The 23,166-nt window shown below is 47.6% G+C and overlaps 5 protein-coding genes across 5 annotated transcripts; 2 read left to right on the top strand and 3 right to left on the bottom strand.

The window, feature by feature from the left end:
* Positions 1 to 349: 349 nt before the first annotated feature.
* On the top strand, positions 350 to 773 carry PpBr36_06786 (uncharacterized protein; the record flags this gene model as incomplete). Its single annotated transcript, XM_029893929.1, has 2 exons — positions 350 to 555; positions 632 to 773. 2 exons carry the CDS (start codon positions 350 to 352, stop codon positions 771 to 773), a joined length of 348 nt encoding a protein of 115 aa, XP_029745432.1.
* Positions 774 to 5,914: 5,141 nt separating this feature from the next.
* On the top strand, positions 5,915 to 7,970 carry PpBr36_06785 (uncharacterized protein; the record flags this gene model as incomplete). Its single annotated transcript, XM_029893928.1, has 3 exons — positions 5,915 to 6,384; positions 6,615 to 7,042; positions 7,390 to 7,970. Coding segments are annotated over 3 exons (1,479 nt in total), but the record flags the coding sequence as incomplete, so codon positions are not given.
* A 1,805-nt stretch (positions 7,971 to 9,775) lies between these two features.
* Positions 9,776 to 10,947, bottom strand: PpBr36_06784 (uncharacterized protein; the record flags this gene model as incomplete). Its single annotated transcript, XM_029893927.1, has 2 exons — positions 9,776 to 9,967; positions 10,072 to 10,947. The coding sequence occupies 2 exons, from the start codon at positions 10,945 to 10,947 to the stop codon at positions 9,776 to 9,778; spliced, it is 1,068 nt and encodes a 355-aa protein (XP_029745434.1).
* Positions 10,948 to 11,496: 549 nt separating this feature from the next.
* PpBr36_06783 (uncharacterized protein) lies at positions 11,497 to 14,774 on the bottom strand (the record flags this gene model as incomplete). Its single annotated transcript, XM_029893926.1, has 3 exons — positions 11,497 to 11,736; positions 12,771 to 12,817; positions 12,884 to 14,774. 3 exons carry the CDS (start codon positions 14,772 to 14,774, stop codon positions 11,497 to 11,499), a joined length of 2,178 nt encoding a protein of 725 aa, XP_029745693.1.
* Positions 14,775 to 15,426: 652 nt separating this feature from the next.
* Positions 15,427 to 16,218, bottom strand: PpBr36_06782 (uncharacterized protein; the record flags this gene model as incomplete). Its single annotated transcript, XM_029893925.1, has 1 exon — positions 15,427 to 16,218. One exon carries the CDS (start codon positions 16,216 to 16,218, stop codon positions 15,427 to 15,429), a length of 792 nt encoding a protein of 263 aa, XP_029745428.1.
* Between the last annotated feature and the right edge of the window lie 6,948 nt (positions 16,219 to 23,166).

The raw sequence follows: 23,166 nt of genomic DNA, 5'->3' as shown, positions 1-23,166 counted from the left end.
TGTGAAAAAAGCCGGCCAGTCTCACGAGGAGCTACGAGATACGCTAGATCCTGTATACGTGACTGAGTTCATGTCTGCCTTTCTGGGACCTGTCGCCAAGCAAGTTCAAGATGCGCCAGGGGTATGGAAGAACACACGCAGCGAAGTGATGTGGAACAACAGTCTCATGCCCTGGCGCAGGTCGCCGTTGTGGCTTCTAATCCGGGTTACGCTCCAACTTCTCTTTGTCCACGAAGCACCCTCAGCACATGATGCGATATCTTTCTATAAGTCATTGATGCTCTTCTTTACCGCATCACTTCTTGAGGAAGCCCTGAATCACTGTCTGCCAAGTGAAATCATTGAGGTTATGAGATGCAAGGTGGCACGGCGCAAGCACAAGCTCACGGCTCTTCACGGTCAGAATGATAGAGTTACCTCGTTTGCAGACAGAGTCATGACCGAAGCTGCACAAGAGTTAATCCTCCGCCAAAGTAATTTTATTAAACACAACACCCCGGTCAATATCTTGCCTCGACCTCGCTCACTTGATTTTACCAGCGACTCGGTTCATAGGTTGGAGGAATTGAATGACTTCATCGGATCAATCTCGCAACGAAAGCTAAGCTCCTACGAAACCAATTTCAACCAGTCCACGAAAATGGCATCGTTCGATCAAGATACTCTTCCTCACATTCCGACTTCCGCCCCAGGAGAGTACACCGAATTCTTACTTGCAGAAGTTGAGACTTGGGTATCTTACCACCTTGACTCCTGGCTACACGACAATATAACGGAATCTGAGGCCTGCGCAATGCTTCTCGAATTTATGACTGCATATGAAAATATTGCACTGCCAATTTATAGGACAGACCCTGAGGGGTTATCAATCATGGTCCTTGCGTTGACCGAGCTGTGGATCGCTTGCGATAAAATAGCAAAAAGCCAGATTCCGCTTATGTGCGACTATGACCCTCGAATTCCGTCATGCCTTTTTCAGTCCCTTTTGCTTCCTTCCCGCGACAACATGAGGCGACTGGCGAAAGTTGAACAGTATCTGCGACAGCGATCTCAAGTAGCCGACCAATCTCTTCCAGACATATTCACATCTTTCGGCGGTTCAAGGACTTTCGCTGTGCGATACTACGGCCAATCAGCAGTTCACCAGAGGTTGCTTGGAGAAATTGAGGCTGAAGCTGCCAGAAGCCGCACAGCAAAGATAGCCGAGCTTTCGAATGTCCAGGCCCAGCATGAGCGCCTTCGAAGGCTTTATGAAGCTGCAAGTTGCGACTGCTTGTTACAAAACAAACGGAAGGGGGCAATGTCATACCAAGGTGGTTACTGCACCAAATGCTCATACCAGCGGCAGATGAATTCGCTTAAAATCAACATATTTGAATGGCCTTTACCCCGGAACCAAACAGATGCTCAGGGCCGGGCCGCCAAACCGCGCCCAACGCCGGAAGTTCTTCCAGACAAGCTTCGGGCAACCGAAAAGCTTTGAGGCGTTTTCGATAGCCACCAACTACTTCAGCGCCCGCCCCAGAGCGGCCCGCCAGCGCCCCGCGCGCCACGAACGCACTTTACGCCTAGGGACACCGATCGTAAGCGACTCGCGAACCCTCCGTGCACCTTAGGCACGGGGTCGCGTCAGTGAACTAACCCCCTAAGCAGGACCGGGCCTGAACCCGGTCAGGCACGATCCGCGTCTGCCCTCCTTGTTTTCCCCCTGTGTAAATAAAGAAGATAGAACGCGCGCCGAGATACCCCTCGGGAGGTTGCTAACGGCCGGCTAACAAGCCGGGCCGAGCCCGGCGTTAACTAATACTACTACTACTACTACTACTTCTTGAAGCAGAGAACCGCAGCCTTCGGAAGGCCAATGAGGCGCTTAGCAAACGACGAAGGGCCAAAAAGACACGTATTGTCAAAGCAGGGTCATGCACCGTACATGGGGTTCAAGTTTCGTTGCAATTAACAAGCGCAGATAATCCAATAATGGATGACGAAGGTGAAAATGGGGAGGGAAATAATGCGCGATTGGCGACTAACCGGCGCTGTGGCAATTGTGGCAGTATAGGACATAATGCACGCACCTGTCAGGAAGATGCAGAAATGTCTGATGTACATATTTCCGACTGCATTGAGGTAAAATAAGCAATGCAGACGTTGCAATTGGAGTTAGGAATGTTGTGGTACAGGAAAAGTGGCCAGGGTACTGTCCTGGCCAGGGTACTGTACATCCACGTTATGCGCCTTTTGTCCGCGATTTTGTATGATTGTCGAAATGCCGAACCCAATCCAAGCCTATTTCGTTATTTGTCCACCCATTTGGCGTAGTTTTTATACGCCAAAATGCGGGAAGACCGCCTTCTGTGTACCAGTTCGCGAGATGGTGGGCGCCTTTGACGATAAGATATGGGGGCACATCGTAACCGTCGCCACCAATGCAGCAAATTGCAGTAGCCCATTCTCGATTGCCAGGCTGTATTTTCTTTCTTTTTCCGCGTTTTTCTGACCCAGTTACAACCATATGTCCGCAAATTTGGCCCATTACAAAGCCGGTTTCGTCGAAGTTGTAAATGTCGCAATCCTGGATGCCGTATTTAGCCTTTGTATTGGTTACCAATCGAAACCACGCGTTCAACGCGTCAGGATCTTCGCAAAGGGCCCTCTGGAAGTCGTAGGCGCGAGAGAAACGCGTCTTTAGCTCTATACGTCGCTGGACAAAGCGATAAGCCCATTGCTTACCGACCGGTCGCGCGTCCCGCGCAGCGAGTAAATGGTCGGCCATTGCGGCCACATCAGCGATCTGAGGCGGAAACCCTCGAGAGCCCAGGTCCAGTATATACTGGACTATCACCTCCTCTTCGCTTTCCGTCAATTTTTGATTGCCTGGCCGACGGTCGGCCAAAGAAGCGCGACCATTCATTCTGGCTTGGAGTGTTGATCGCGGCACATTATAGGTTGCAGCGACCCGTCGAATATTGGGTTTTTTTGCAGATAGAAGCTCAGTAAGCGCTAAATTGATTTGCGCTTCTTGGTTTGACGGTTCCATTGTTGGTGGTGGAAAAAACACGTATTGAAGAGAAAGGATGGTTCATGTTGGAAAAGTGGCCCGGGTCCTGATATGGCCCGGGTCCTGATAAACCACGTTATTCATATAGTTAATATTAATACGCATAAATTCGCATAATTGTTTACTTTATATTATTAAAGCAACGGTGAATCATGTATATTATGCTACATCAAATTCAAAGGGAGAAAATATAGCAAGTGTTACAAATAAGCTTTTTTATATAACGTGGTTGTACACCGAATCGCGCAGGACACCAAATCGCGCATTTTTCCTGCACCACACTTTTTCCAACTTTAACATAACGTGGATGTACAGTACCCCGGACACTTTTCCGGTCGGTCTTATTCCCAAATTTCAATTACAACGCCAGCGTTGCTTAAGTAACTACAATGCAATCGGAACTATATACAGCAGGCATTTCTTCATCTTCCTGGCATGTTTGTGCATTATGTCGGGGTTTACCACAGTTTCCACATCGCCGTTTAGTCGTTGTTTGCGCATTATATCCCTCCCTATTTTCGCCTTCTTTTTCGTATACAGGCCCATTCGCATTCTTTTGCGCCATCAAAACTCGGACTTCTTGAACGCTTGCTGACCCTTCTATGCGGATTCGTGTTTTTTGGCCCTTCGTCGTTTGCTAAGCGCTTCGTTGGCTTTCCGAAGACTGCGGTTCTCTGCAAGAATAAGGGTGTTTTGGTGCGCTAACCTTTCCACACCTTTCGCTAATTGTTTTACAGCTTCGAAAATCGGAGTCGGAGAGCTGCTTTGATGACGGCTGATTCGAGCTTTTACAAGCGTTGATTGAGAAACAGCTTCTGTTGGGTTATGTGGCGTTTGTGAGACCCAGGATTCAGTGGTGGGAAAAGCAGGCTCTTTGGGTGAAGGCGTACGTAATTTCACATCCAGTTTGGAAATAACAGCTTCCGGACAATGAGGGATAATTCCAGCTCCCCTAAAACCCCCAGCCATATTATCTTTTGTCATTGAGTTTTTATACGCGGCTGCAAACGCCAAGAAGAACTCGACTTTGCTAATGTTGTTAATATGGGCCCGGATGAATGTGTTGATTTCTTGACCGTACGCCCGCTTCAGGACACTAAACACTCCGACGTCAAGTGGTTGGGTTAGGTGAGATGAATGAGCAGGCAGGCAAACTGGAATAATCTTGTGATTTTTACAATAGCCCTCAAATTCAGGGGATTGGTGACTGCCGTGCCCGTCGAGTATTAACATCCGATATACGCCTTTTGTCCGCGATTTTGTATGTTTTTCGAAATGCTGAACCCAATCCAGGCCTGTTTCGTTATTTGTCCATCCGTTGGGGGTAGGTTTTATACGCCAGGATGCGGGGAGATCGCCTTCTGTATACCAATTCGCGAGATGGTGGACGCCTTTAACGATAATATATGGGGGAACATTGTAACCGTCGCCACTGATGCAGCAGATTGCAGTAGCCCATTCTCGATTACCAGGCTGTAATTTTTTGCTTCTTCCGCGTCTTTCGGACCCGGTCACAACCATATGGCCGCAAATTTGGCCCATCATAAAACCGGTTTCGTCGAAATTGTAAATGTCGCAGTCCTGGATGCCGTATTTGGCCTTTATATTGGCCACCAAACGAAACCACGCGTTTAACGCGTCAGGGTCTTCGCATAAAGCTCTTTGAAAATCGTAGGCGCGAGAAAAACGCGTTTTTAGCTCTGTACGTCGCTGGACGAAGCGATTTGCCCAGCGAGTTCCGACCAGTCGCGCGTCCCGCGCGGCGAGGATATTGTCGGCCATGGCAGCAACATCAGCGATCTGGGGCGGAAACCCTCGGGAATCCAGGTCCAATATATACTGGACAATCACCTTCTCTTCGTTTTCCGTTAATTTTTGCATATTGGGCCGACGGTCAGATAAAGAAGTCGCGCCATTTATTCTGTCGTATAATGTCGATTTCGGCACATTGAAAATGGTTGCAGCTTTTCTAACGCTCAGTTTTTTATTCGATCGGAGCTCATTTAGCGCAAGAATGATTTGCGCTTCGCGATTCGACGATTCCATTGTTGATGTGGGAAAAACACGCCATTGCAATTGAAGGATCGTCCACGTTGGAAAAGTGTCCGGGGTACTGTCCTGTCCGGGGTACTGTACATCCACGTTACTTTTTTCTTTGTTTGTTCACTTGAAACTAAACTTCGTATATAAATATTATTCAGCGTTATGCGTTTACAAATCCTTCCAGCTCTTTTTCTCGCCCACGGCGCCATCGCCAACCTGATGGAAGCCCCCGGAGCCCAAATGTCTCCACGCGGCCTCGGAAACGAAAAACTCACTCGCGACAAATGTTTGGAAACGTGCAAAAAAATAGCTCGCGACAAGGGTCGAACTGAGTTGGAGCGTCAGGGCCACGATTGTGACGCTGTTTGCGAAAGGATTTTGGCAGAGCATCAACAAGCCTATGAAGCGATCAATTCTGCAAACACTTCCTGCCTACAAATAGTCCTCATCATCGGGGGTGAGTCCAAAAGGAGGCATTTTGATCTGCAGGACCCGGTGCAGTATGGCGGTGTTTGGATTCGTCCCTTTTCGCCGTCAATTGCTTTGGCGGACTGCGAAATGCATACAATGGCACCACAAAAAACAAACGCGTTTCAACAACCAAAAGGTGAAGCATTAAAGCACCGCATCACCCAAGATATAGTTAACATAGCAGATTTTTCGTTCCGCCTGTATTGGAGGTTGATAGCGCCGTTTGCATCTGCTATCATACTTTTTCTTGACGACCTGGGCGGCCTTGAAAACGTCCAAGATATATTATCAACTTGGCTTTATCTGTCCATGAAAATACGACACCAATTTCCCCCAAAAGTATTACTTTTGCAAGGCGGAGCAGATAAGCCCTGTGAAATAGACAGCTTGCGAACTCAGATTCATCTCAAGGTCAGGGCCAAGCTGCAAGGAGATACCCAAGAAAACACACACCTAGAATCTACTACTCGAAGCTTGGATCTACAGCTTGACGATTGGATACAGATATACTTCCAAAAGATAAAGCTCATACAGACATCCTCTTCCGTTTCGCAGCAATTGGACAAGGCTGTCAAAGCACGCAATGACGCCGGTTTTGACTTCAAAAAATTGCATCTCATACACCTCCTTCAAGATGCTATCCAACATTTTACTATCAATCAAGACCTTAATTACAATTTCTGTTATGCCTCCCGGAGGCACAACCCTGTACCAATTACCATCAAAGAACATATATCCAAGTTCCTTGTTACAAGCCAAGCTTTGAAAGATACGCAACCTAACGTGTACCTTGATCAGGCTCTGATCATAGCGTCGGCTTTGGAAATAAACGCCTATCCTCCCGGAATGCATTGTAAGCTTTGGGATTTGATTAAAATTTGATTTTTGTCTGTACTTAAAGCGCTAACATGGCATATTTGACAGTTTTTCCTCCAGAACGAACTTTTGACGAGCTCTACGAGGGATGTATCGATGCAAAGTCAAAGTTCGGATCTCTAAGTACCTCCGTTCGCACCAATTTTCTCATATTAGCTAAAAAAAGACGCCGGCTGCTCGAAATGCACAACACACCATCCGCCCGCACTCATATCAAGCTGCTTCAACGTTTCAAGGCTGTCTGGCAAGCATTTTATCACAGCTCTAGCTGCTATGTGTGCTTCTCACAGACGGCAGATCGAGGCCTTACCTGTGGCCATAGGTTGTGTAATCCATGCGTCATCCTAAGCGGCTCTGCCGGCTCGTCAAACCCATGCGGATATCATGTTAAAGAATGTCCTCTATGTAAGGAGCCAAACAAAAACTTAACCCCTATAAGACCACCCACTGCGGGAAACAGGGTGCTTAAACTTTCAGGGCGACGCAAACCCGGCCTTATAAAATTCTTTGAAGACATGCGCCAAAGGACTGCATATATGGCTTATCACTTTAAACCTCACGAGTTTTTTGACATTGTCATTGGCATCGACACTGGTTCGTTTCATCCATCTATCCCTTTCCCTATCTTGATCAAATATCTTACCGGAAGATCGGTTTGATCTATTTAGGTGCTTTCTTCGGTCAAACAGTGTTTCTGCAAAAGTGGGCGATTGCAGATTGCCGATATCACCTAAAAAGGCTGCGGGAGCCCGAAATATATGAAAAGTCGAAAGTATCCTTTGGAAAGGGCTTAACTTGGGACCTGAAAAAAACCGAAAGTTTCAGCGGACCATTGGTTTGTTTGCTAATTAACCAACCCGCCACGTCTATCTCAAGTTACTTACGGCATACCTATCAGCAGCTCGGTAGTTCAATATTTTCGACAAACAATAGTAACCCAGTATCCTGCCCTATATACGCCTGTAACGGAAATATAGATAAGGTGCTGCCTTATTTAAGCACAAAGAAAAGTAGCTCAGATCTTATTGTCGAGTATGACGAAAGCACAAGTCCCCACTTCCTCCAGCCAACAGCAAGTCGTATGCTCGCATGCTTATTTTACGTCGAGCTTGCATCGAGTCCCGATCTCTGCCCAGATTCAATTTCAGTACATTTGCGTATACGGTGCCGAGTACCGCCTGGACCGTCTCTCATTGCACTGTTGCGGCTGCCGTTGCAAAACGCGCAGCTTCATTATTGGGCGGAGACGAAAGAGACCCTCACGTCGCTCTATAATAAGAATGGAGAACAGTGCAAAGAGCCTCTTGCAGTCTCTAAGTCAGTGACACAATACCAAGAAGGCTTTATGAAGAACGTAACTATTAAAGTTGAATCATTGGCCTCGGTCCTATATATTGGGATAAGCACAGCTACTGGATTGGAAATGATTAGCAGATGCCCTTACAGTCTCGAGAAGCTCATGCAGGATCAGGGTTTCTATTCTGTTTTCGGAAGGAAGGATCATGCAATATACAGTTTCTGAAATCAAACGCCACACGGCTCGGATGGAGTCCCCAAAGAGATGGCGGTGTTGAACGCAGCCCGTCAGCTTGCATATATGGGATGCATTGCAATTACCCGGCCATCGACCCTCAGCGGAGAATGAGCAGTGCACCATGTCTCCCTTATGTTCCATTTTTATTTTTGATTGTCTTCCGTCAAGTCTTAATCCGCCTTGAACAATTTCAGGATGTCTGGTATCTGCAGCAGGCCTGGGAAATGATGTCAACATCTACCCAGGGTAAAATCTCGAGCCATAGCCGCCATCAGTTTTTCTGGGATGCCGTCGCCGAGCCGAGCTGGAAAGACGGTCAATCCAGTCTGGTCCCGATCACAAGGGCTGCACTGCCCTGGTTTTGTTTAGCCTCTTTTGTCCCGTCGCCAAACACCACTTGTGTAACCAATCCTGCGTCACGTCGCGGTCAAATCGTGCAATTATCTCCGATTCGGTGTATCGGACGATAGTGCGAGTGGTGGTACCAGTTTTGTTCTTATCGCTGTCGTCAAATGAAATTCCATAAACATATGTATTGAATATTTTCCCCATAGGGACTTCAACCATAAACAATAAAAGGAATGAAAACGGCGATATCCCTTTTAATTGTTGCTATGATGAGGAAAAATGTTTAGATTTTTTCGGGCTGCGTCGTGAGCCTGGAGAACCTTATTAGATTCTATAGTCCCCCGAACTGCTTCGCACGTGAAGAAGTTATAGTTTTTTTTTCGCTTTGTGAAACCACTACAACTCGGCCTCCACCGCGAGGCAGCTTTTCAATAATATACCCTCCATTTTCAAGCTTGCGGTCGTGGCTTTTTGTGATGATGTCGCAGCCTAGTACTTTTAGTACATTATGGGTTTCCTGCCATTCAAATTCTCGCTTGGCTTCTTCCGGAGCTTGCATCATCTTTGTCTTACTCGTTTTTTCCACTCAAGTCTCCTGGGTTTTGGGGAAGAGTTTTTGCTCTCAGCACTAGCATCAACATGCATTTTGTTGCCGTTGGGTCTTCGTATGTGCTTGGCCATTTTTTGTGCTGTTCTGCTTTGATCGCAAGAATAAACCCGCGCAATAGAAGACTCTTCCAAAGCCAGGAAGCTCATAATTACGGGCGTCCTGGATACTCCTCACACCCAAATCGAAAAGGATCTAACATGTATTACACACCTTTCCATCAATGCCCTTCAACCACCAGACAAATTCGCCCTGAACAAGGTCCAACAAGGTCCAACAAGGTCCAAACCAATTTTCGCACAGCTGCAGAAGCAAAAGCTTTCGTTATCAAAGTTATCCAGATAATGTCGATATGGGAGATGTAGCTAAAGCTTGTTGAATCTGGCGAACCTTTGACGATCGGCACTTACATACAATTCAGATTCACTTTTGAAAACTTTGAGCGCACGAACCACAACAGGTGTTGCATTCTCTTATGCTAAGGCGGCGATCCCATGATTGACACGATTAGATGATAGCGGGGTAACCTAGAGGTTTTCTCATCCCGTCTTCGTCATCTCATGGGCAGAATGTCTGCGCCAAATCTAACCCTAACCGTAACTTTGCAACTGTTGCGCTTATCATCTAAGACCAATAAGAAATGCGGTTGTCTAGTGCCAAACCCTTTGTGCGCTAATCCATCTCCCTAGACATCACAGCCGATTGTATCTGCAGCGGTGGCATGCCATGATAAGGCATCTTTCGCACTCATAGATATAGTTTGGGAGGTAATCGTGACATTCCTCGCACCGATGCCTGCCCGATCGGTACTCCCAGCTAGTGTGTTGGCATTGGTGGTTCACCCTGAGATGAGCAGCGGCTTCTCGCATCCGTTCCTGACGCGCCAGAGGGTCCAAAAGTCGGACCTGTGGGTCTCTGGCGATGACGTTTGCAGCGCGACTATACAGGCGACGCTCGTCCCATTGTTGACAAGTGCAAGTCTTCCACCGCTCACCGCAAAGATAGCAAAATTGTGCTCGACAACGACATGCTGTGCGTAATAATGCATCGGTCAGTCAATCTGCGAGAAAAAGCACATTGAAGAAAGTGGTCATGGGCTTACTTATGTGATAGCAGCCAACTCCCAAGTTCGACGATCCGGAAGCAGTTGTAGCACCGCTGCCAGCCCTCCTGGGCCGCTAGTTCCAGCACCTGATGGACGCCGGAATCCTGGGGGCAATCCCCGGTATGCGCCGCCCCCTTGCATGTCGTGCAGGTCCTCTTGTTGCACTTGATACAGACAGCCGTTTTTTTGACCTCGTTGACAAACTTTGGCGGCACAAACGTGGAGCACTTTGGGTCGTGGCAGTACACCTTTCTGGAAGTCTCCAGCTCCATCTCCTTGGCCTTGAACCGGCCTACCAGGTCCGGGGTCAGAAAGATGCGATTCTGATCTAGGGGTATGCGCTGCTGGCAGCAGCGCGGGGGGTACAGAGACTCGTCAAGAGTTGAGGCTTGGAAGAGAGAGTTCAGACACCCTCGGCAGTATTTGTGGGAGCAGGGACAGCGCGCCACATTGATAAAGTCAAACTCGTCGCCGCAACCGGTGCAATTCCTCCTTGGGCGCCGCTTAACAACGCGGCGAGTGCCCCACAAGGAAGATTCCGCCTCAGGGAGCTCATGGTCCTGGTCTTGGTTATCTTCCACTGGCTCTTCCCGGTCGGTGACGTAGAGGAGCTTCAGCTTGTCGACGAGCTCGTCGTCGAGCTGAGCATCCCTTTGTGCCTGCTCTGGGTCGAGGTACCTGATTGTGTCAGCATCTTTGGTCACGGCCTCAGCAATACTTTCGCACATGTTTCGATCGGACGCAAGAACTGCTTGTGTTGCGAGTTCCTTTCGTAAGAACTCCGTGTCGATGGCAATATCAGGGGGCCCGTCGTCTTCCCGGCCCTTGCCCTTTATTCCGGACTTTAGGGCGTCCAAGTCTTCCAGCATCAGCTGGATGGCCAGGGAGAGGGAAGCAGAGTCCATCACTTCGTCTTGCTTCAAAATCTAACAAACGGAGAAAGAAAGAACAAAAGCGATAGCCTGAGTTGACTCTTTTGTCTTAATGAACTGATTTTGCGACTTGCAAAAGGAGACCCTATGCTTTCATAATCGCAATTGGGGGAATACGCAATATTTCAAACTCAAACTCAAACATACAGATCAAAATAGCTTCCAACCATCAAGATGTTGCGATTGGCTAGTCCACTATTTGAGAGTGCGTTCTGCCAAATACCGATATGTGTGTTGATGAACTTTAACAGGGTTGCCACACAGCCGAACGAAAGTCAAAACTTTCAAAGAAGCTTGACAGAGCAATAAGTGGTTTGTACAAATGCTGCCTGCCACCCGGATGACGTCGCTTATTTAAAGATGGTTGCAAGGTTTTATCTTGCGGCTCGCCAATTGGCAACTCCACACAGATTAAACTTCCGCCATCCTGTCGACTGAATAAAGTTCGGCGGTCCGATCGGCGAAGGGCGGTCTTTACGTTCAACTTGATCATTCATATACAGCTCACAAAAACTGCCAGTCTCACATTGGAGGACGAATGCTGACATTACGCAAGCTTTGCATCTCTAATGACCTTACAACTGGGCCAGAGGGCGAGCGGATGACCTTGACGACTGCTGCTCCGTTGTCTTCTGGAGAAGAAGAGTGCTGGGCGGTGAAGACGTGACAGTTCTCTCTCATCGCGAGCTGCTTGTCGTAGGTGACCGTGTAATCCTCACCACTGGGGCCGATAATTCTAGCTTTGTCTCCTGCGTGGAGGTACTGCATTGGAGGCCGCGAAAAGGCAGCAGTTCCCGTCCCGCAGCACTCGCAGCTGGAACAAAAACCTTGAGCATGAGGCGGCGGTTTACACACGTCTGCAACCCATCCAAGGTACATATGTGCCCGTTTTCCTCGGAATTATCGATCTCCGGTCGATAAACAGGGTATACTACTATGAGCACCGAGTTGATAAAGCTGGTACCGAAACAAACGAAGATGGAAGCCAGACATGGTAGAATCCATCAAGAGTCGATAGGGAATTCAGGTGCCCGAGGTCAAGCTAGCAAAGATCGGGCAGATGAAGATGGTGTTCGGAGTTCACAATTAGTAAAAGGTTTTGCACTTTAACCGCCTTTAAGAAAAGCCATGCTGAGTATCGGATATTTCTGTAGAACCTGAAGAGGACAGAGGGATTGTTGTTCCCCTGACTCCTCGTACGCCCATCCTGACCTAGAAAAGCTGGGATGTACTTCTTATGGCATGTCCCTCACATAGCCTTACCTCCAAGTTTTGGCATATTGTTTACGCACCTGCCTCCAATGTGTAATAGCCTAGCTATTGAATCTTCATCGTGAACATCGCTCTTGGAAAGAGCCTTGGTGTTGATTCTGTTGACAGAAGCTGGAACACTTCGGACAGCCCCTATGTTATCAACATGTGACATTGGCTATTGGTTATCCTATTTCCGTTCGCTTGCTTCCTCTAAATCCCTCATTTTGTTTCCACTGGCAATTTCAATTGCCAGCATAGCAAACCAGGGTTAGAAATAGCCAGCAAAGGCACGTTGCTAAAACAGTCCGATGATCGATTTTTTAACGACGATGAAGCGTCGCTATGCTTCGTTGCTGCTCAAGGCACACGATTCCCAAAATCCAGGCTGCCCAACATGCATTGCGGCAATACAAAGCAATGGCAGAAAAATCTCACAACCTTCTCAAATATTCACTCGTCATTTTAAGTTGATCCTGAAAATCGCATAAAAGACGTTGTAATTCGATCTTAACCTCGTCTCGGTCTGCCATACCTTCCATTACCTTGGCTGATGGTGGTCCAGGTAATGTGAGATTGTGCTCCAGTTGTCCTATCCGTGAAAGCATTAGTTAATGCGCTTAACCATGCCGTAGTACTAGTATTCTGATGAACTTACGGGTAGGAGAGGTCAGGTAGGTAGGGGATGTTGCGTCAACAGGAGACGCCCCACGAATGGAAGACGAGTGATCGTACAGAACCATTTGGGAACTGGGCAGAGCAGATTCGTCTGTGACATAGATGGAAGGTTCTCTGTTTGACCAGACCGGAGATCGAGACAATTGGCCTGGCGTACGATCTTTGTTATCCAAACTAAAAGCACTGCCTTCGTCGTCAGAGCTTATTGATGTGATTGTTGAGCTTGCAGTTGACGGCCGAGCGGCCGGTTCGATCACGCTCGCATCAAGATTAATGAGACTGGCCACCGATTCGCGATTATTCCAGGAAAAAGGAGAAACCGGGATTGAGTCCTTCGCCATGCTGACGCTTGATTCACTAGACACGCTGACGCTTGGTTGACCAAGATCCGACTTTGGAAATGTCCATTCCAGGGTTTGGCGGTGAAACGCGTTAAACCTGTTGGACACGGGCTTGATGGTTCCCATGTCAGGCGTGATCCCATCCAGGGCCGCATCAAGATCAATCAACGATTCCCGTATCGGCGGAGTGTCAAATTTGCGAAATGGTAAATCCGATGAAGGATGCTCAACCATGTACTGGGATCCGTGGTAGAAGACCTTAGCGTTTTCGTGATAGGTGGTCATCGTGTTCGGGTCGAAGACTTTTTCGAGAGGGGCTTTGATGTGCGAGGCAGTTGGGGGCAAGCGGCGGCGACGTGGTGCCCCCAAACCTATGGTGGCCGGAGTGTTGATTCCATACACATCGCGCAATATTGACGCGATCTCATCCTGAGAAATCAGCTCGATTTCACCGCTGACAGTCTCGTCGAAATCTCCGGTCGCATAATCCTCGTCGAAATCCCAACCTTCTTGCGTAGATGGCTGGTCAATTGAACCTTGAGCGCCGCCAGCGGCAAATAATGATTGCCTGACACCACCGTGTGCTTCCCACAATTTATAGGCGGAAATTAAGGTGGAAAGCGAGTGTGTTGGAAATGCTTCGATTGTGTCGAAGATGTACGCGTGATGCTGTACTTGCTCGATTGTTGGCCGTTGTTTTGGGTCTTGCACCAGACAGAAAGCCACCAGATGTTTGAGCTGGTCCGAGTACTGGTCGCCCTCCAAACGTGGTGCATTGTTCTTGAGATAAACGCCGAAATTGTCGTTGATGCTCCTCGTGGCATTTGGAGGCAGCCCTGAAGCAAGTTCGTAAGCCAACGCTCCAAAAGCCCAGATATCGATCTCTTTGCCGTAGCTAACGACAGGGTCGAAAAGCTCAGGAGCCATCCAATGCAATGTTCCGATAAAAGTCTTCCTTTTATCGAATTTCGTTTCGAGGATTCCAGCGACGCCAAAATCGCAAAGTTGGACACCACCATTTTCAGTTACCAAAACGTTAGCGCATTTGATGTCGCGATGAATGATATCGTGCTGATGGACCCAGAAAATTCCTTCGGCAACCTCCCTAAGAATAGGTACAGCCCATTTCTCAGACAGGTTGCCGGTAGGTTTCATCAGAGTGGCGACGCTTCCGGCGGCATGCTCAGTAACCATCCATACCGAATGTCCAAAAACGAAGCTGTCAAATATCTTGTTGATATTCTTTGCTCCGGTTTCACTCAAAATCTTCAAGGTAGCAATCTCTTTCAAAATGTCTCCAATGGTGTCGGCGCGTGGATCTGGTGTATCGCCTTCCTCGATGCTGATTATTTTCACGGCAACGATTTGCCCGGTCGCGATCGCATCGGCTTTGTACACGCGGCCAAAGCTACCTTTGCCGACAAGTTCTCGTAAAGCGTAGGGAGGAGGTGGGCAGTCGGCGTCGTTGCATTGTTCCAAGATTGCTTGTTGGGCACGTTGAGCATCGATAACTGCTGCGCTGTTGTTCATAACGTTGATCGTCGCCTGTGGTTTTTGGTGGTTTTTGGTGGTTTTTAATGGGCTGGATAGAAGATGCGCAGAGGAAGTCGTTAAGATTGCCACGGTCGACTAAATGTGTAGGAAGCCGCGGTGATGCTTGCTTCAAGCGCAATATGCCAGGGAAGTGGAAAATGAACTCTATCAATGGGAAGGAGGGCGGGGAAATTGATGTACTAACGTAATATCCACCTACCTCTAAAAACAACTAAGAATCCATTAATTTCTACTGGTCGCCATTTTCTACTAGTCGCCATTTCTACTGGTCGCCATTTTCTACTAGATGCCATTTCTACTGGTCGCCATTTCTACTGGTCGCCATTTTCTACTAGATGCCATTTCTACTAGATGCCATTTCTACTAGATGCCATTTCTACTAGATGCCATTTCTACTAGATGCCATTTCTACTAGATGCCATTTCTACTAGATGCCAAGGGGGATACAACCTGGGCATGATAGATTTTAGTAAAGCGGAGATGTGTATGAGCGTCTTTATTATTCCTACATCTGTAGCTCACAATTCGAAGGAAACCGGACGCCGTTTGCTATTAACCATAATAAAGCTACACTAGGAAAAGGCTACGCTTAAGTCTCCGCAGAGATATTCCAAGCAAAGTCGGCCATTTATTCGATCCACCTCCTTTTTCTAGGCCTCCCGCTCGGGAGAGTGCCAATTGCATTAATTGCGTAGCTCGATTCAAGCAAACGCTCGAGGATGGTCGAGTTCGCCAAAGAATCAGACTGGCGTGCCAGATAGGTGCTCAGGAATTGGATAAAAGGACTAGTTTCTGGGGTACCAAAATTCGAGCATGGCAAAGGAAGTAAACTTGGAAGCAGGCGGGGAGGCCCCACGGCGTTTGCTGTCGAGTCCTGAGAGAGATGGGCCGGGTCGCCGTCCTCCACAGAGGAGCAGTAACTCGGCAGTGGCGAAAGAATTGGAGAACCGGATTTTGACAATGCGGGACAAAGTTGAGGAGATTCCACCAAAGCCGAAGAGCAAGGTGTCGGCGTCGCAAAATGCGGCTCTGGAGACTCGACACTGTCCAGGACCGGGGTGCCAAAAACGCAAATGGAAGGGTTGCTTTGTGTAAAAGAGCCGCTTTCTAGTGGCAACTCGGCTCGGGCCATGTCCGAGTTTGGCGCTGAAAATGCAGGGCTGCCAAATGCTGAGGATGAGGCAAAGTCTTCCTCGTTCGAAATTTGGGCTGGACGAATTGTTATTTTCGCGTCTATTTCCGCGTTACAATTCGGCTGAAAGTTTTCGTCGGTAACGAAACACTTTGTCAAGCCGTCGTACTCGATGTAGATGGCCACTTTCACTCCATCAAGTTCGAGCGCTGTGGCTTCTCGGAGCAGGTTTGAACTTCGGCTGTCGATCAAGCGGCTGATGCTTGGTGGTGTCATATTTTCAGTCATTTTGTTCGGAAATTTATATCAATTGCAAATAAATTGTTAAAATCGCATGTCTGTTAAAGCAAAAACTTTTATTTCACTATCGGACAGGTTATATAAATCCCTACCCCTACCAAATGCGAACCTGATGTTCGTTAATTGAAACAAAAATCGAAAACCGTGAAAGCGCTTAATCGGCGGCTAACTGGAACACTGCTACACATTGAACCTTCATGCGCCACTACGCCATGCGCTGCTGGGCGCCACAGCGCCATCCCCCACCACGCCATCGTACTTCGTAGCACCGTCCATGTTTGAGCGACTGCTAAAATAACAAGTCGATATAGTAATCCGGGCTCACGCAGCCACCACCCAGGTTCCCGTATTTTGTAACATTGTTATCAGGCTTGACCTTTGGTCGTTTGGTTGGAGCCGCAACAATGGACAGGCCACAGGTGCGGCTTTCGTTGCAAATTGCCCCTGGTGGCACCTCTCAAAGACACCCTCCTCGCTGCCTCTCGCTCGTACAAGTTGTCATTTTTCAATCGGAGGCACAGCAACAAGTTTTAAAGAACTCCTTCAGCGATGCCTGGATTTTCGATGTAAATACATCTCTTAACTTTATGATATTTCCAAAAATTACATGTCCGCCAGGATTTCGCAAATTAGGTCAGTTTCGCCCCTTGAAATAATGGCTGCCGAATACTCACAGCACCGATTAGAAGGGGAAGACAGGGAAACCCTCCTTGCCAGAGTCGTTGCTGCTGTGAACTCCGGCAATGGATCAACAAATATTTATTCCTACGAAGCGAATGCCAGCACAGTCGTTTGGAGTCCGAAGCAGGCAAAAGGCTGTAAACGGCTTAGCGAGCTATTGGAACATTTCAAATCCTTTTCGGCGAAGGCTTTTGGGCTTGTTGTGCACGCTTTGTGTGGTCGTTGGCGATTCAAAAACATCTGGGCATGCCCTACTTGAAAAGGTGGAGATTTTACGTAGGGGCAAGTTGAGGGATCCCTTTTCCCGTTTCCCTAGTTTCTGGGATAGGATTTACGATTTTAGTGGGAAAGAAAAGGTTTTCGGTTAGTAATTCCAGTTGTTTTCTGGTTATTTCCCTGGTTATGGCCCTTCTTCTTTTCTATTTTCCATCTTGTATCCTCTCTTCCCTTCAATTTCTCACGTCAGTTCATCAGCTATTCAACATAGGCGAGTCCGTTTCGAAATTCCGCGCCTATTCAAACATGGACCCTATTCACGTTTATGCTGTTTTTCTTTGTTTTTGCGCGTGCGCATTAGCTTCAAAGACGATCGCATCGCGTATAAGTCCTTATATTAAACCATCCTTCCGTGTGGCAGCTTTTCTTTTTTCGAATTCGAGGCCGCCGCTGGCCCCGAGACGCTGGGCTCTTACTTGGCCAGGCATTGTTGTTTTGGTGTTTTACCTTGCGGCCAATGGTGTAGCCCTAGGTCTCCATGCGGATCTTGCTACGCTGAGGAAAAGGACAGGATTGGCTTCCTCTGCAAATATGCTTTTTCTGTTCCTTGGAGGTAGAACTAACCCCTTGGCCGATTTCATTCAAATCCCCCTTCATCAATATCATATAATGCACAGATGGATATCCTTAGTAGCCATTATCCAAGGGTTGTTACACTCTGCCCTCACGCTTTACCAACATGCCAAAACAAAGACCACGTCTTTTTTCACGGTCCTCAACGTGTTTGGAATAGTGGTGTGTATATGTGTTGTTAGTCGCTACGGTGCAGAAAAACTACAAGCTAACAAAACGCAGCTCGCAGCATCCTTGGTTTTGATATCAGCTCATTGTGCCTGCACAAACTTTTTGAGCCATTCCAAGTGGCATCACTTTTTGCACGTTTTTCTCTCCTTATCAGCATTGTCGGGCTGGATTGGGCACGTCTACGCCGGCCAATCCCTTTACGCCAAAATCTTTGCCCTCGCCTCTGCCGTGCTTTGGTGTGGGCTGCATATGTACAGGCTTCCGAGGCTGAGGCTAAATTACACTTCAGCCGTCGTTTACAGTCTATGGACGGATCGCAACGTAGTTCTCGTCCGACTGGACCTAAAGCACAAAATACGAGTGTTTCCGGGGTGCTACTTTTACATTTTCCCCAATCGGTGCTCTGGCCTGCACGGATACCCGATGATGCTCTTCGCAAGCGACAGTGACCAGCCTGCTCCGCAGCGTAACAGCGAGGCAAAAGGTATGTCGTTCCTTATCACCTGCCACGGTAACGGTCATTTGCCACAGACGATTCAAAAAGGGGCACACCTTCGTTTGGAAGGACCTTTTGGGCAGGAAATTCCAGTGCAAAATTTCGAAAACGTAATCCTTACCGCCAAAGGCATGGGAATACTCGGGGTTTTGCCGTATGCATTTCATCTTATATACAGGAGGAAACATGACAACGCAACGATGGGCAAAAAGTCCGACAGTTTGGTTTTTGCCGATATCACACGCACAGTAAGCATTGTCTGGTGGCTAGAATTTGCAGCGCAGGAAAATTGGGTCCAGGACAAATTGAAAACGCTCCAAAGCTTAAGCCAGGCGCACTTCCAAGACGTAGGTACCCAGACCATCCAGTCCAATTTGTAGCGGCGGTACTAACAACAGTGCTGGATACAAGATAAATTTGGTCTGCATTTATCCCAAGAAGCCCGTGTGGCACAATTATCGATCAAGCCAAAGTGAGAACTCGCACGTGCGATTCGCAAAAGAGTTTGACTTTCAAGCTGAACTTCGACTTCAGGTCGGGAAGCCAGGCAGGAGCATGGTTTTAGGTACGTGCTAACGAAAAAAAAGGAGTCTTAGTAGGTGCTAACATAAGCAGCATGCGGAAATGATCGTTTCGGTGCATCTATACGCGCAGATATAGCCAGGAGCATTAAATTTGCGCCGGGCCTCCAATTTATAGAGGTCGAGTATCGGCCGGACGAGATAAGCAGCTTGACATACGATCGTCCGGAACTGTTTTTTGCCGATGTTTGCAAGTGGGCGAAGGGGGCCTTTGACAGTGGCCCGTTGAAATTCGGGCATTTGCTTAACCTATTTGCACTTTTTTTGATAACAAGTGACGTTCGCGACCCAATCATCGTATGGACGAGATTTAGGGATTCGCTTTGCTATGACCTTCGCCGCTTCTACACTGAGGAAAAGGCTATCGGTATAAACAGCTACATATACGACCTTGGTTTGTTCCGCCTCCACCAAGAAATCGAGGACCGTGGCATGACATTTGCGGATACCGGGCTACCCACAGCTTGGCAAAAACATCTCCAACCCGAAATGCTAACAACATATGAGCTGGAGGCGTTTCCGGATGAAAGCAAACTTAGGGGGGTGCAGCGCGAAATATTCAACAAATTTGTTTCAGATTTTTCTGGAAACGTCCCGATCTCGTGGATTATACGTGGTATGTTTATCCCCTTTTTTGTTTGTTTTTTTTTTTTTAAAAAAAAAAAAAGAAAGGCAAAAAGCTAAATTTTTTGTAGGCCATAGTGGCAGCGGGAAAACGTTTTTGCTCAAAGCTATGGCGAAATTTTGCAACGCGAACGGGGGTGTTGCCTTGTGTGTCGCCTCCTCTGGGGTTGCAGCGTTACAATTCCCGGGCGGACGTGCTGCGCATTCCGTTTTCCGCATCCCTTTATCAGTCAGCAAAACATCCGTTTGCTCTTTGGAAGGAGATTGCAAAGTAGTTCGACTGCTTAAGAAAAAGGCGGTGATTATCTGGGATGAAGTACAAATGCAAAATAGATTTTGCATAGAGGCTGTCGACCGTGCCATGCGGCGCATCCGTAAAAATAACAAGCTTTTCGGAGGTGTTCCCATTGTTTTCGGCGGAGACTTTTTGATGACATTGCCAGAGGTAGATCAGGCCGCATCGGTTGGCTTAGAGTGGGATGAGGTTGGCGAGCCCCCCGCCCATGCCAGCTTTGAAGGATCGTATATTTGGGACAGGTTGGATAAGTTTTTCCTGGAAACAAACAAAAGGTTGGTCGCTGATGAAAAAAACCGTCGTTTTGTTTCTTGGTGGAACGATAACCTTTTGCGAAACGTCAGCTATTCAGCTTCCCTCCCAAGTGATGTTAATATTTCCGACAATCTAGAGTCATTTGTCAAAAAGGTTTATTCAGAAGATGTTCTGAACGGCAGAACGGAGCATGACGCTTTTGCCGACCGTTGTATCCTATCGACCACTGAAGAAAGCGCTGCGGTCATTAACTTGACTGCACTCGAGTTGTTACAAATGGAAAACCAGCACAGGTTTTCTTTTCGAGCGTTTGACGTACCAGAAGACGAAACACAGCCAGAAACCCTTTCAAACGCCTTGGACTGCTCCGGCATCCCTCCCGCCCGGCTTGACTTGAAGATAGGGTCTCCCTTGATTTTGTTGGCTAATATTGACCCGGCGAATGGGCTTTGCGCCGGCAGCCGATTGAAGCTTTCCCGCTGCACACCAAACGCCTTGGAGGCCATCATTATAACCGGCCGATTTGCTGGCCAGAAATGTTTTATTCCGCGTTTGAAGCTTTGTTCGCGCAGGAATGAAAGGTGGTGGTCCAATACTGCCCCCACATCAGGCAAGTCACAGTTTTTGCCTTGCAGAATCACACGTTTCCAGTTTCCCGTGCGATTATGCTTTGCCATGACTGTCGCACAATCACGAGGCCAATCCTTTTCTGTAGTCGGGTTTGACTTGCGGGTAGCGCCAACACGTAGTGTGCTGTACGCTGCATTTTCTCGTGTAAAGGACGTGAGAGACCTACATGTTTTGAGAGGTGTGCTATAACATGTATTATTGGTAGGAGGTGATTAGAATTCATCATAAGAACCTACCTGGGGAAAATCCAAAGCGAGAAATTTCGATAATCTCTTTGTTATTAATAGTGACGGCGGTACCAAAGATCTTGGTGACAATATACTGCATTTCAGCAAGATTGTGGAAGGCCTTGGTACTATGAATAAGCACGTTGATGCCCGTCTTTGCTAGTGCCAAAACATTTCGGAGACGCCGGCAGCCTCGACAAGCAGAGCGCCGTTGTCGCCACCATGAACCTCCGCAATATGTCGACTCCAATCATAGCGCCCGAGAATTGCAACCTCTTCATCCGACTCTAAACATTTGGGGCTGAACACATACTGTCGAGGCGAGCAGATCGCCAAGTCCTCCCATCGAAATAAACGTTAGGATGAAGGGAGAACTGCAAGTTCGAGAGTTGGCGATTCGTGTTTATTAGAGTGCTCGAATGTAATGCCTGTGTCGAGCTTGGCCATGACCTGGACGAGCATCTGGCTCATCTCACTGATTTGCACTTGATCGCCATCTTCATCAACGGGTTGTCAGACTACTTTGCTAAATTTCTCAATAGTTGTAACTAAAAATTGCTCATCAAATGTGATGGTACTGCGTTGCCGCACACAGATGACATGCCGTTTGTGGCTGAGATAGCCGAAGATTATCAGTGTCGCCATGACAGCTCATGCTGGCTAGGTTTCAGGGGAGGAGCTCTCTCTTATGACGACTATCAGTCGCCAGGCTATCTGAGCCATGATTGAGCGTTGCAGACTTCCTTGAAAAGCACGGTGCAAGAAGTTTGCGAATATTTGCTGTGCTTTCCTTAGACATTCCGGATATAGTCTCGCAGAAACCTGATCGAAAAACGAGCTTCAAGGTTGGCCCTTTTATGGCTTCGGACTTTCTGCAGTTTTCCTTAAACGGTGGTGGGGCTGAATCTAAACCCAAAACGCAGGAAACCGTCAAACTCTCCAGACAAAAATGGGAGGATACGGAGTGGGCCACAGATATTTTCCAGTCCGGATATATATTCGAACAAAAAGGGATCCCTATCTCACCTTTATCCTGGTTTTAGCGGGATCAAGTGTCTAATCGTAAAAATATGGTCAGACGACCAAGGTGAGTTAATGCTATCTTAAATGGAGATTTAGTCAATGCTATGATGGTCAAGATGGTTCAGTGGCGCCCTCTTAACAACGGACCCGTTCCAAAGAAGTGTTGGAGGGTCTGCGGCTATGCGATGCTACACCAAGGATGGAAATCTTAGTATACCTGATGAAAGCGAGCAGTCAAGCATAGAGATTGATAGATAGATAAGATCGCTAGCAAAAGCTGAGGGTCTGACCATCGGAGTGTTTCTTTGCTAAATATCCAGGGGGAAGAAACACACTGTAGAAAATGGAGATTTGTGCTTTCCCAAACAATACGAAATCGAGAGCACAAATCAGTACAACATAGACACCCAGAGAGGACTGTTTAGCCAGAGGAAAAGGATGAGCATGATTTAAAAGGCTGTTGAGGCCACGCGAGAAGATCATCCAAAACGGGCCATTTTACTCAAAAGTCCTGCAAATCAACTTATCACCGGACCGAGCCGGTGTTTGAGACAGCCTTGGGATTGGTTGGGTGACCGTTGCGAACGCTCTTGGGCTTGTTGACAAGATTGAGAGCCTGTAAATCGATATTGACTTGTAGATCTTAGCCTCAAAAATATGCGTAAAAGCAAGGCACGAAAGCGCTTCTAGGACCGAGCGGGTATGCCATTGATCTTGATAGCAGGCAAAAAAGGATGTAGCAAACGCCGATAGATTTTAGGACACCACGGACAAAACAGCCAAATCACCGGAAAATACAACATTGTAAAATATAAATACAATACCTTGGTTCATTGAGTGATTGATTCCAAATTGGGCCGGTTTATTTCAAATCCATTCAATTCGCTAGCTTAACTATTCAAATGACTATCCTTGGCTACAAATGCATCCTCTGCACACAGATAAAGCCTGTGTATCATTTCCAATTTAGAGACAACCGAGGGGAAGTTACCCTGTTCGCCTGTTTGGGTTGTCATTCTGAGGGTTCCGAGAAAGACTGAATTGCCGTTTGTCCTTGTACCTCGAACATGTCAGCGTGTGTGCGTGCCTTTGACAGCACTAACT

Source organism: Pyricularia pennisetigena (genome assembly GCF_004337985.1).
Source record: "Pyricularia pennisetigena strain Br36 chromosome 4 map unlocalized Pyricularia_pennisetigena_Br36_Scf_6, whole genome shotgun sequence".
NCBI lineage: Eukaryota > Fungi > Ascomycota > Sordariomycetes > Magnaporthales > Pyriculariaceae > Pyricularia > Pyricularia pennisetigena.
Note: the sequence above shows the minus strand (reverse complement) of the source record. Positions and strands in the feature narration are given on the sequence as shown.